This window comes from Mya arenaria, chromosome 12 (genome assembly GCF_026914265.1).
Source record: "Mya arenaria isolate MELC-2E11 chromosome 12, ASM2691426v1".
NCBI lineage: Eukaryota > Metazoa > Mollusca > Bivalvia > Myida > Myidae > Mya > Mya arenaria.
This window is the reverse complement of record NC_069133.1, coordinates 36582131-36595322: the sequence shown is the minus strand read 5'-3', so window position 1 is coordinate 36595322 and position 13192 is coordinate 36582131. Positions and strand designations below refer to the sequence as shown.

General features: G+C 34.9%; 1 protein-coding gene and 1 long non-coding RNA gene across 2 annotated transcripts in view; one reads left to right on the top strand and one right to left on the bottom strand.

Moving 5' to 3' along the window:
* The first annotated feature begins 4699 nt into the window (after positions 1 to 4699).
* Positions 4700 to 8311, top strand: LOC128212387 (uncharacterized). Its single transcript, XR_008257442.1, has 3 exons — positions 4700 to 4761; positions 7399 to 7520; positions 8169 to 8311. It is a non-coding gene; the product is annotated as an uncharacterized LOC128212387 (long non-coding RNA).
* Positions 8312 to 11294: 2983 nt separating this feature from the next.
* LOC128211588 (uncharacterized) overlaps positions 11295 to 13192 on the bottom strand; it is a 38106-nt gene continuing 36208 nt past the window's right edge. The window contains exon 20 of the mRNA XM_052916561.1: positions 11295 to 12300. Within this exon, the coding sequence (XP_052772521.1) occupies positions 12178 to 12300 (123 nt within the window). The 3' untranslated portion in view covers positions 11295 to 12177. The remainder of the gene's footprint in view (positions 12301 to 13192) is intronic.

The following is a 13192-nucleotide window of genomic DNA, read 5'->3' as shown; positions in this document are numbered from 1 at the left end:
AAAGGATGAATTAATGTCGAAAATAATGTTTTTTTATAGAGGATACCGAGTTTAATTATAGAGGATACCGAGTTTAATTTGAAAGAAATGTGCATAAAACACAGTATTTCTACGTTATGAGGCTATAGTAGATCCCAGTAAATCTTTTAGCATTCACCAATCTTAATATTTTTGCCTTTTCAGCTATCACAGATTTGTTGTCAGTAATTAATATTTTCCATAAATGCATTATTTAGTTAAGTAGTTAAAAGTTTATCACTGAGTGTTTTTAAATTTGTGAGCAGTTTTTATGCATATAACACTTAACTGCTAATATTAGAGCATTGTAATGTCATGTATGAGCTTGATTAGTATGTTTATGATTCTCCTAATTCATTCATAAGTATTATTATCAGTATTTAATTGCTTTACTGAAATGATCTTAGGGAGAATTTCTATGTTTATTATTTGTACAAGTTTTGTGTTGAATCCATCTAAAAATCAAACAGAGGAAAAAATACAATTAAGGGCAGGGGTTTTGTTTTCTTAATTTGATTGTTTGTCTTCTTTATACTACCAGTAGATACAAACATTTCATTGGCTGGATTTTTTTTATAATACTAATTGAATCTATGTGATAATTTTTGAGATAATACTTGGGATGAAGAGGGAGATTACAAAAAGAAAAAAGAAAAAGGAGGTAAGGGTTTGGCTATGGGGAAGGAAGGAGGCCAACATTTAAAATACATTTCATGCTCATATATGACCAGTATGTGTGGTTTTGAGCACGTGAATTGGTCAGAGAATTTGAATTTAGTCAGGGAAAAGTAAGTGAAAGGTCAGTGAACTTTGTTTTGCCATCTTTGTGGAAACCCTTTGTTGTAAAGCTATTTTTTGTTGTCACCCCATGTTCATGTTGTTGCCTAAAATAAATAAGTCTCATAAGCAGTGTGTGTTTGCTTATGTTTATGTTTTTATTAAGGGTGTGTTGAGACCTGTTTCTTTGTCGGCTGTACTTATCTCTTAATAAATTATTTGTCTGGTATTGTATTTGTGTTGTTTTTTGGTTTTAAAAAAATAAACCAAAGACTGTTAATTTGACTTCACAATATATTAAATAAATTTGAAAATTATTGATTATTTAATATACTGATAATCAAATAGGAGTGTTGTTAATGCTTTTGAATCCAGTGTATTCAACACAAGTGGATTTTTCAGATTCAGATTTTACAAGGCTGCCATTTTGAATAATCTTTACTTAAAACTTTTGCAAGCAACTAGTATTAGTATTTTATTTATATAGAATTTGGTTTCTTCAGCTCCGATAATGATAAATTCTTGAATACAAAATTTTCTGGCATGATGCCTAGATTGTTGACTGTAAAAGTAAAGGTATTTTATGAACTCGCTTGTTTCAGTATTTGAAGTAATATTATGGCAGCATTTGACGGTGTTTGAGCTTTGTTAAAACATGTGTTTCATGCCATGATTGTTTTTGTTCGAATTAAATTAATGTTAAAATTGTTATGTCCGTTTTGTTTATTTCCTCGCTTATTATATCAGTTTTTGGGAGAACTGTTAATTCTGAAGTATTGAGTAAGGTCCATATGTCACTTTGTTAAACAGAACGGGAAAGATGTTTGAACGAATTGATTGAAACTTGGAACATGATCTCCTTGTTTTTATTATTATGCATCTACTCAAAAACTACTTGCAGCAATTTGAAAACTTGCTGACCAACATTCTTACAAAGTTTCATTGGTGTAGGAGCAATACTTATGGAGCTACATGCAACCAAAACAACTCACGGGGTTTGACATGACATATGCAACTCATATACATGTTGATCAGGTGGTAAACAAAATCAACTTGCCATTTGTGATGTTTTTCGTGTGAATTTGAAATCAGCCAGTTTAAATTGCGCTCTCACACATTGACTTTTCCCAGTTTTTGTCTCCGAATCAGCTGATTTGGGTATCAATGCCTTCAATTAAGACATTTAAGATAAAAAAACACACAAAGTTATTTAAATTAAAATAACATGTTGTTGACATCAAATTGTGACATTTCTACAGTTTGATGAACTGCAGCGGGTCTCTAGTGGTTATTTATCAAACAAAATCTTTATTATAACCGGTTATATAATTTGGCTGAGAACACTCTACTTAAACTGCATTTCACAGAATATTATCTATTTTTTTATTATATCTCCTTTTAAGTTCTGAACAGTTGTTGAATACAAATATGTTGGTCACACTGGCAAACTAACTAACTACATAAAGATTATAAAAAACACGTTTATTTAAAATATGATGAGTTTTTCCCCCTGCTTGCTAGCGGAATGATTTACCAAATCAGCATATCACTTAATACTAGGTTTTCCAGAGGAGAATATAACCAATAGTACCATATCTAATGTAAATGCACTGTAATGTTTAACCCTATTGATTCTGATAATAATTGATAGATCTGGCCGTTACAAAGTATAGGGCAGAACGAATGTCTTAACGTGTTATGAGAGCAAATGCGCTGGTCATTTAAGCGTAAAAGTCACGTGGTATTCGAGCTAGGGTGGCAATAAGTTCTAGGCTTGACTATCGAAGTCTTGCCCCATGCAAACACGTGTTTGTCTTTTGAGCGGGGGACGTTTAGACATATACTTATATTATAACTTTATATTGCATCACTCATAATGAAAAACTGTTCACGGTTATATGACCATATGCTTAGCTCTCAAATCATTATTCATGGTCATATGGCCATTGGTGTACATGTAGCTCTCTTCTTTATTTATCAGATCAAATATAAGCAAGGAGAAATCGATGGGCAATTTGTACGGGCATCTTGTCAGCAAAATGCCTTTGAATAAAGAGATGCTGAAATTCACTTTGGAGGTTAGTTCTTATTTACTTAATTTCCTTTGACATTGGCAACAGCAAAAATGAGTTCTAGTGGTGAATGTTATAATATTATTATACCTGAGAAAAGGAATCAACATGGATTCATACACAAGTTCCCAATAACCTAATTTTCCCAAAGAATATAAGTTCACTTGGTATTCCTTGGATACCAGATTATAGCTGTCTTCATTACTGAGCTAAGATAAACTAGTATAAATTTCTTTTTCTTAAACTTGTCTCAGAAGGGGATAAGTATTATGTCAAAACTGCACAAGGTGTAAGAGTTGAATGTGGCTGAGCGGTAATGATGTTGTCCAAGTGGTGATGGTGTTGTAGGAGTGGTCATGGTGTTGGCCGAGTGGTCATGGTGTCTGCCAAGTGGTAATGGTGTCGGCAGAGTGGTAATGGTGTCGGCCAAGTGGTAATGGTGTTGGCCGAGTGGGAGTGGTAATGGTGTCGGCCGAGTGGTAATAGTGTTGGCCAAGTGGAAATGGCATTGGCCGCGTAGTTATGGTGTTAACCAAGTGGTACTGGTGTCTGCTGAGTGGTAACGGTGTCTGCCAAGTGGTAATGGTTTCGACAGAGTGGTAATGGTGTCGGCCGAGTGGTAATGGTATGGACGAGTGGTAATGGTGTTGGCCGAGTGGTAACGGTGTCTGCCAAGTGGTAATTGTGTTGGTCGAATGGTAATGGTGTTGGATGAGTGGTAATTGAATTAGCCAAGTGTTGATGGTGTCGTCCAAGTGGTAATGGTGTTGGCCGAGTGGTAATGATGTTAGCCGAGTGGTAATGGTGTCGGCCGAATGGTAATGGTGTCGGCCGAGTGGTAACGGTGTCTGCCAAGTGGTAATGGTTTCGGCTGAGTGGTAATGGTGTCGGCCGAGTGGTAATGGTATTGGCCGAGTGGTAATGGTGTTGGCCGAGTGGTAACGGTGTCTGCCAAGTGGTAATTGTGTTGGTCGAATGGTAATGGTGTTGGATGAGTGGTAATTGAATTGGCCAAGTGTTGATGGTGTCGTCCAAGTGGTAATGGTGTTGGCCGAGTGGTAATGATGTTAGCCGAGTGGTAATGGTGTCGGCCGAGTGGTAATGGTGTTGGCCGAGTGGTAACTGTGTCTGCCAAGTGGTAATCGTGTTGGTCTAATGGTTATGGTGTTGGCCTAGTGGTTATTGAATTGGCCAAGTGTTGATGGTGTCGTCCAAGAAGTAATGGCGTTGTACGAGTGGTAATGGTAAAGGTCATGTGGTAATGGTGTCAGCCTAGTGGTAATGGTGTTGACCTTGTGGTAATGGTATTGATCGAATAATAATGGTGTTTGCCGGGTGATCATGATGTTGGCCGAGTGTTAATGGTGTTGGACAAGTGGTTTCGTTTCCAGCTGCACATAGTAAAACCATAGTTTAAATTAGCAAAAATAGGCATTTCTAGACTTATGTGATTTATGTGTAACCTACTACAGTGATCAAATGATGTTATTTCATCAAGTGTTCTCAGAGCGATTTCGTATTTATGAGAGATTTTCAACAGAACGTTACTTTTGCTGGAAATCTCACATACCAAATGAAAGTGGAACCTACCATCTCAGGTTTCATTTCAAGATGCACATAATTTAACCACAGCTACGGCCCTTGAATTAGCAACAGGGCAGTCCTACTGTTGAAAATCTCTCCTAGATACCACACAAACTCTTGCCTGGAAATCTTGATAGAATGGCCCCCCTTGCTTTTATTATAAAAAACCCTCATGTAATGTGTGGTATTGGTGGTGTATAACCTAACACCACATCACATTCCTTATGTTTTTTTTCAGATCTCAAAAGCTGAAATCCCAATAAAAGAGCTACTGGAGTGATATCCCCACGCCAGCTCAATTACAGGAGAGGTAATTTAAATTTAAAAGTAATTTTTAGCATGTCTGTATTTCGCAGATGAAAGTCACGGTATTGTCATAGCCTTTGTGTCAGTGTCTGCGCTGGTGATGGTGCTGTTGGCATTCTTGTGCAAGATCCTCAGCCTTGACTATATCTCAATACCCTTCAAAATATTCAAATAAAACATATTACACATGTTTTTGGAGACAACATACTCATGTACAGTACTCTGGCTTTGATAATTGTAAAGTTATGCAGCTAATGTTTGACTGAAGGAAAAAGACAATCATTGGTTTTTGCTTCATGCTGCTCCAATGTAAATGTCTACCCGAAGAGGTTGTGGCTTTGACCCCCACCTGATTCCGTATTAACTTGATTACAGTCAAATCCCGATGGCTCGAACTTCCAGGGACTCCTGTAAATACCTCGAGACTCGGAAAATTCAAGCCAAGCAGGAATGTTTACCTTTAATATAAAGAAATGGGTCCTTTACATCCAGTTCGAGCCAACGAAGAATTCAAGCCAAGCGAGTTTGAGCCAGCGGGGTTCGACACAAAGTTCGTATGCCCAACAGTCGCCGACGATATGATGCTATTTTCATTAACACCGGACGGTCTACAAAGTATGTTACATATATGCTATGAATACACTAGAAAAAATCGCTACATGTATAACGCCAGTAAATGTAAAATTGTAGAATACAATGACTCTAAACCAAAGCCAAATCAACAGAAACTACAATGGTTAATTGGTCGTGACATCGTAGAAGAAGCTGAGAGCTACGTTCATCTTGGGATAACAAAAGACAAATACTCGACCCTAAATGTAAATATAGATGAATGTTGTGCAAAGCTACGAAGAACTTATTTTGGTCTTGGTGAAACGGGCCTTAACAGTAACACTGTACATCCATTATCCATAAAACGTCTTTACGAAAGTGTAGTCCTACCTAAAGCACTCTATGGCTGCGAAGTATGGAACAGATTGACATCATCACAAATATTGCAACTAGAACGGGCACACCGCACATGTGTGAAGCATATTCAAAGTATGCCACGACATACAAGATCGGACATAACACTTAGCTGTCTTGCCGTATACCCACTAGAAACATATATAGACAAGAGAAAGCTACTGTTCTTTGGACAATTATGCAGGACCAATTCTGACAAAAATCTGAAGCGCCTATTTATATACCGGCTTTTCAGCTTTATCAATTCTCCAAGTGATCAAATTGGATTTGTTCCAGATTTGTATAGACTATTTTGTAAATATTCATTGAAAGCTGTACTCGAAGAATTTATGGCGACCTCACACTTCCCAAATGAAAACGCGTGGAAAACAGCAGTCAGAAAAGCGATTCATATTCATGTATGTCAAGAGTACAAGTCTAGAGGAGGCGATACACAGTTAGAAACTTTCAAAACAATACACTGTGACTACTCCTCATCGATTCTGTGGGTCTTCAGTAAAATCTACAGCGATCAGCTTCTATACTGCCGCTCATCAATGAGAGTCCTCTGCAAATTCTTCGGACGACGATATACTGTAACATGTCACCAATGTAACATTTCGACTGAAAACATAGCAGCACACTCAATACTCTATTGTAGAAAAACGGACCAGTATAGACAGCAAATGTGGAAACATATATACAAATGCATGGGTGCGAAAAACTACCAACAGTTTGTGAGTCTTGAACCCGACGAACAAATGCTCGAACTACTATCTGGGTTCGTTCACATTAGCATGAATGATATGAAACGTGTGTCCTGCTTTAAAATTGCAGTACGCTATGTGCACATTTTAGGACAATATGGGTGCAATGTATTTAACATATAAAATATTTGAAAATATGTGATAATAGTTCTTTAATGTCATAGAACATGTCTAGTACATTTCGTTTCGACCCTAGAATGTTTAGGTTGATTATTATTGAACTTACACGTATTTGTTTGTAATTAATAATTACTTATATTTTCCTATAGTCTTAATAGGTTATGCTCTAAGTATTATTAATTTGCACACTTTGTTTGTTTACATGTATACTATTTATTTGCTGTATGTAATGTTTAATATGTGCTTATTTGTCACCAAACTTTTGTATCTATGTCACATTTGTATGTAACTATGTATTTGCTTTGTTTTTTTACATGTATACTATTTATTTGCTGTATGTAATGTTTAATATGTGCTTATTTGTCACCAAACTTTTGTATCTATGTCACATTTGTATGTAACTATGTATTTGCTCTCCAATTATGGAGGAAATAAACAATCTATCTATCTATCTATCTATCTATCTATCTATCTATCTGTAAACACATGTATCATTTTTTACCATCTTTGCATGATGCTATAATATCATTTTTACAACAACAATTATGATCAACTTTTCTTAGTCTCAAACTCAGCCTTATAGGATGTAAGTGAATATGGGCCTCAGTGCTTAAATCTCATGGCCTCTAAAAATGGACACCAATGCTGGTTTCAACCAAGTACTAAGGGACACTAAAGTGATTCAGTTCAGCTTATAAAAAACATTTACACAATCAGAGCTTTAATAAATAAGTATATTATTAAACTAAACTAAAACATTGATATGAGGCAAAACCATTCTTGACAATATTATTATTTTCACATGTCAGGGTATCAAAGATCTGCATGGAAGTTTGCTGGATATAACTCTACTACAGGGCTTCATGGGCGAGAAAATACCTCAAGTCTGCCTAAACTTTGAAGGAGAATTTTTGCACAAAGGCTAGCCAAGGTACAAAATCATTTGTCTCTTATTTTTGTAGTGGTTTAAGTTGATTTATAAGTCTTACTGGCCCCAATTTCTCGAAACTTCTTAAGCCCATTATAACAGGATTAAGCTAATCTCACTATTTTTGTTGTTCTATAAAATGTGTTATATTTACTTCTTCGAGAATTTTTAGAAATTATATAGGAATAATCTGTATGATTATCAGAATAAACCATTTTTCATTTATCAAAATCCATTTTCATTATGTATTTTGGCTTATTGAAATAAGTGACTTAAGCCTGTTAAGCTTAAGAAGTTTCGAGAAATTGGGGCCTGGGCTTGTAGTTATGCTTGTATTATGCATTATAATTATAATGTTACAGTTATTGAATAAAATGTTATGAAATTGTCAGTCAGTCTATTTAAGCATACATAAAGCATCGATTTTAGTATTAAAGACACACTTTATAGGTTGATGCCATTTTTTAAATTTTATTTTAATGCATTATCGTGTTTTATGTATTTGACTTAAATGATCAAAACAAAATAAGTGCATATGATTTAGGTACAAAATATAAGAGCTACTTTTTTACTGTGGAATTTGAGGCCAAGTATCCATTAACGCAATCAAGACAAAAACATTTTTTGGCATCAACCTACTTCCAATTACAGGTGAATTACATCAAATGGGAGGTTGCCATGGAGTATGATATGGTTCAGGGGATATACTACAAGGGTGATGTTCACATGGCAACCAAACTGCTGCACGATCTCGGGATGGTCAAATACTTTGACAAATATTTTCTCCGAGACCATGTGGTCATCAATCTACTGTTGATCGTGGATGTAATGGCATGTGTGGTGTCAGCTGAGAGCTCTCCTATTCGGGTATGTTCTCTCAAATGTACACTTCTTGACATTCCATACATGCTTTATCCACTGCAAGCGTGATGTGCGGGGAAATTCCCCCTGCTTTTCACTCTGGCTCCCCTACAACAAGCGTGGATATCTCTAAAAAATAAATAACAAAAAAATAAAAAAAATTGTGTGATTTTGAAAAATAAATGGAGACTAAATTGCTTGTTTCTACAAAAAATCTGACAACATAGTGCTTTTCAATAAAAAAAGAAAAGATAATTGAAATTAATTATTGTTACTTAAAATATGTAAGTTTAAATAAAAAAGGCGATGGAGGGAATAATGATGAAAGATAAAAGCCCCTCCCCCCCTTTAGAGCAAAATCCCCTTCTTTTTTTACGAAAATCCCCTGGAAATCCAAATGTATGAGTTGTATGCCATCCTTAAAATATTGCCTGTGGCTTGATAGTTTTCAAGTGCATCTATTACAGTGGGAATTTTCGTTATTTATTTGAAATGAAACAGGCAGGAAAATGGCTTATTTTGTGTAATATTCATTCCATATAATTTTTACTGTTACAAAACAAATTACATATTCTTTCTATACTCATAAACCTCTTTCAAGGTAATATCACAATCTCACATTTATATAATTTACTTTATATAATACTAGTACATTTACATGAAATAAGATAACAACATCAGTTATTCAAATTAGTCTTTAGTATGTCTTAAAAATAAATGTATGTATGTATTTCTTTAGACCTTGCGGTCAAGGATAACCCGTGAAAGTGCAAGCACTTATTTCCAACGGGGTCCTTTGTTTTTGCTGAAGGGACAGCACACTGAAGAGACAGTGGTGGGATACAAGGAAGTCCAGGTGCGATACCCTGGCTCTTTTTCGAAGAGACCCCTTGGTTCTTTTACGTGCTCGGTGTAAAGCACCGATATACGGGGTACAACTTTCCTGGGTTAAACCAGTAATGAGTACACCACCTTTCCAAGTACTACCCTTTAAATGCCGAGCGCCAGGCAAGGGAGCTACTTGTACCAAATTATAACGTCTTTTGGTATGACGCGGCCAGGGATTGTACCCACGACCTCCTGCTCCGTAGGCGGATGCTTAACCACTTGGCCACGGAGACGGTCATAAAACCCTTTTTTCACACTTGTTTAAGTTTGATATGCTGTGTTTAAGGTAAGCCATCCATTATTCGGATGCAAAGATGTGCATTTTACATACTAATATTGTCAAAAGGTTTTTTCAAATTTAAATTTAAATCTAAAACAGTTTTCCCTGTTTTAAACATTTTACCTTATGACTTAGCTTTTTACCCAAGATGACTCATTTCCACAACAGCCTATTAATAGTAGTAACTTTAATATTATTAAATATGTACAAATGTCTATTGCAACAAGTTGATTTTTTTTAGTTTCCTCTTCCATGTGTTCATATCCAATACTGGCCAAAATTCAAATTTACACAAATATGTATCAAGTTAATGACAATATGACAGTGAGATCATTTTGGTTCACGACATAGATTGATTATGATCTTTATTAAAACGAGCCCCGCAGCCCACTGGCTGACAAACTAACTTATGAGCCACTATCACTTCAATAACTCAAGTTAAGGCTTGCCACAAAGGATGGAAACACAACCATCATTTCACGAATAGATGTTTTTTAAAAGGACAAAGGTTTTTTTAAGTTACTACTATAACCACATTGGGAAAGTCAGCTCTGCCTTTTGGCAGTTTTTTTTTAACCAGACTTTACTGATTGAACAACTTTAGTTTAGGTTCACCAAGTAAAATTTCAGTGTAATTATTTTAAAAATTGGGCCATTAGTTTCGGACATATCATAATCTTCAAGTTTAATCCTTTCCATTGCCATGGCAACCAGTGTTCTTTCTGAACTATATTTTTTTTAACAATTTTGGAATTGAATTTAGGTAATGCAAGAACAAGACCATTTATATTATTAGTATTGATTAATGTGAAGTACAATTGCAGGTGAAAGGTCATTATTGATGATGATAATGAGAACTAAGAGCTGTCACAGGAACATGACAAATGCCCTTGATTAGGCCTGTCAGACAGATAGCCTTTGTATATAATGCACCAGTCAATTTGAACCAGGCGCCCTACCCCCAGGTCCGCAGAATATCTGGAACTTTGACTTCCGGTCCAGTCAACCCCAGGTAAAATCCCAGCCCTGTGGGGACAAATTGCTGGTTAAATCCCTGCCAATTCCCCCATACCCTGGGGACATCCTAGGTAAGGCCCATTCCCCGCTATTTTGGCCGCGAAAAAAACAACTTCGCATTCACTTGGTAATGCAGGGCCACCTGGAAGGTCAAAACACGGCCCATTTCCCAGACCTGGGAGGCCGTGGTTACAATTGACTGGTGCATAAGCTCATTACATCAAATAGTTTTATTTTTTTATTTTATCACCACAATGCTCTGCTCTTTAATTCTGGGAAATATGATTGAATTTGAAGCTTAGAAAAGAATTATTGATATAAAATCCATGTTGTGCAACAATGACCTTTTCAGTTGAAAGTATTAATTCCCTTGGTGAGGTACTTTACTGTGAAGTTTGAATGAATTACCATTCACGAGAGCGGAAGATGTTATTCCGTTGATACACAAAAGATCAGCAAGTTTCAATTCAGAATGTTTTTGAGGAAGGCTAAATTTAGTGAAGATTGGATAAAAAAAGAATCAACAAGGTAAATTTGTTCAATTTTGACAATGAATGGGCTATATACCATCAGGCTTGTTATAAAATGGCCCAAGACATTATGTCAAAAACATTGTGATCAAGTTTAATAAAGTTTGGATGAAACTGGTCAAGTCAGAGAGCAGACAACTTTGGTTGAGGTGTTTCCATAATGAGCCCCATTTTTAAGCAGGTGTAAAAAGGCAAACTAAATTAACATTTGAACATAGTTTATTGTTTCAACATAAAAATATTTCATTTGTAATGAATACATTTGATAAAGACAAAAATAACAAATACTCTGATACATTGGAATTCTAATGATAAGATTTTAAATTTTATCATACAAAATTTAAATCGTTGTCATAAACCATATACCATCAGCTGATTTCCATCACTAAGCTTAAAAACATTCTAACATTGCCAATCTGAACATACATGATTAACAGTTATAACCTAAAATTGTCCAACACTTTAATCCTCTTATATACAAACATTTTCCAACATTTTTTAGCACTTTGTTCCTAACATTGTCCAACATTTTTATCCTAACATTCCCTTCCACAGTTTATCCTAAAAATGTCTGACACTTATATCCTAACACTGTTCAACACAGATTTTAACATTTTGCAGCACTTTGATTATAACATTGTCCAACACTTTGATCATAACATTGTCCACCACTATAATCATAATGTTGTCCAACACTAAGATCCTAGCATTCTCTAACACTGATTCTATCATTTCGCAACACTTTGATCGGAACATTTTCGAACACTTTGATTAACATTGTCAATTGGAAACTAACTGTAAGTCTTGGTCCTAGATCATTGTCATTAATTCACACAAAGTTTAAAATTAATATATTCCATAAACACACTTTTTTGCTCTAAGAGTAATAAATATGTCTGGTATCAACATTTTTACATGAAATTAATTTCATGCCAATTCAGTGCTTTCAAAGTGTTCAAAATTTAAAGGACCATAACTCTTTTAAAAATTATGGAAGTTTTTAAAATATATATGGATATGAGATTGCATTGACATGACCTTTAAAATGATATATATACAATATGATTATGTCACTGGCAATTTGTTACGTTGTTATTGCAACTCTTGGAATCTTGTTTGGAGTTTCATCATCCGAGTCTGTGTCCTGGGAATGCTCGACCTTTGTTATCTTTGTTTTCATTGGTGATGTGAATTCAAAAAGCTTCATCTGAAATGAGATTTGCATATCATTTTAAACTCAACATTTCTGAAGATTACAATATGTGATGAAACCCCTTGTAACTTAACCAAGCGCATCAAAATATATTTTAATAACTCAGTACTGGCCTGTTTGTTCATATCATTAATATGAACAATATAGGTGGATGGCCTTTTTTTTTTAAAATTAACGCATTATCATGTTTAACTAATTTGACTTTAATGATCAAAGCAAAAAATGATTTGTGTATAGATATATATGGGATATTTTAGAGTTTTTTTATTTGGATAATTGGTGGCCACTTAGTCATTAATATATATAAACAGTTACAAAGGCTAACATTTTTGTATATCTATACACAAATATTATGCTTTTTATCGTTTTGCTAAAAAAATTGGCATCAAGTTATACTCTGTGTCTTTAAATAATATATCATCTTTAACCAAAAATGTTTTTTTGTTTATGTATGCTTTTTTTGCTTATATAATCATAAAAACACTGTATTATGTGAAATAAGAAAACAACATTAAATCTAGAAAAGCGATGTTCACTTACACAAAACTTTGCATAACAAAGTTGGGGATGCAACATAGTTGGGGATTTCACAACCAAACTGCGCAAAACCAAAGGTACAATATTTCCAACAATATCAAATATACAAGTACTCTGTTGGTACATGCATCAACAAAGTAGCTTTGTTGAAGTGTTCTTGTTCCTCAAAAGTGCAAAGTACCTTTGTTGGTGCGCGCACCAACAAAGTACTTTTATATTTGATATTGTTGAAAATATTTCCCCAAAGTTTTGTGGATGTGAACAACGCTTTTCTAGATTTAATGTCATTTTTTTTTAACTTCACATAATACTTTATTAAAGTAAAAACAGATTATACCTGGTGCATCTT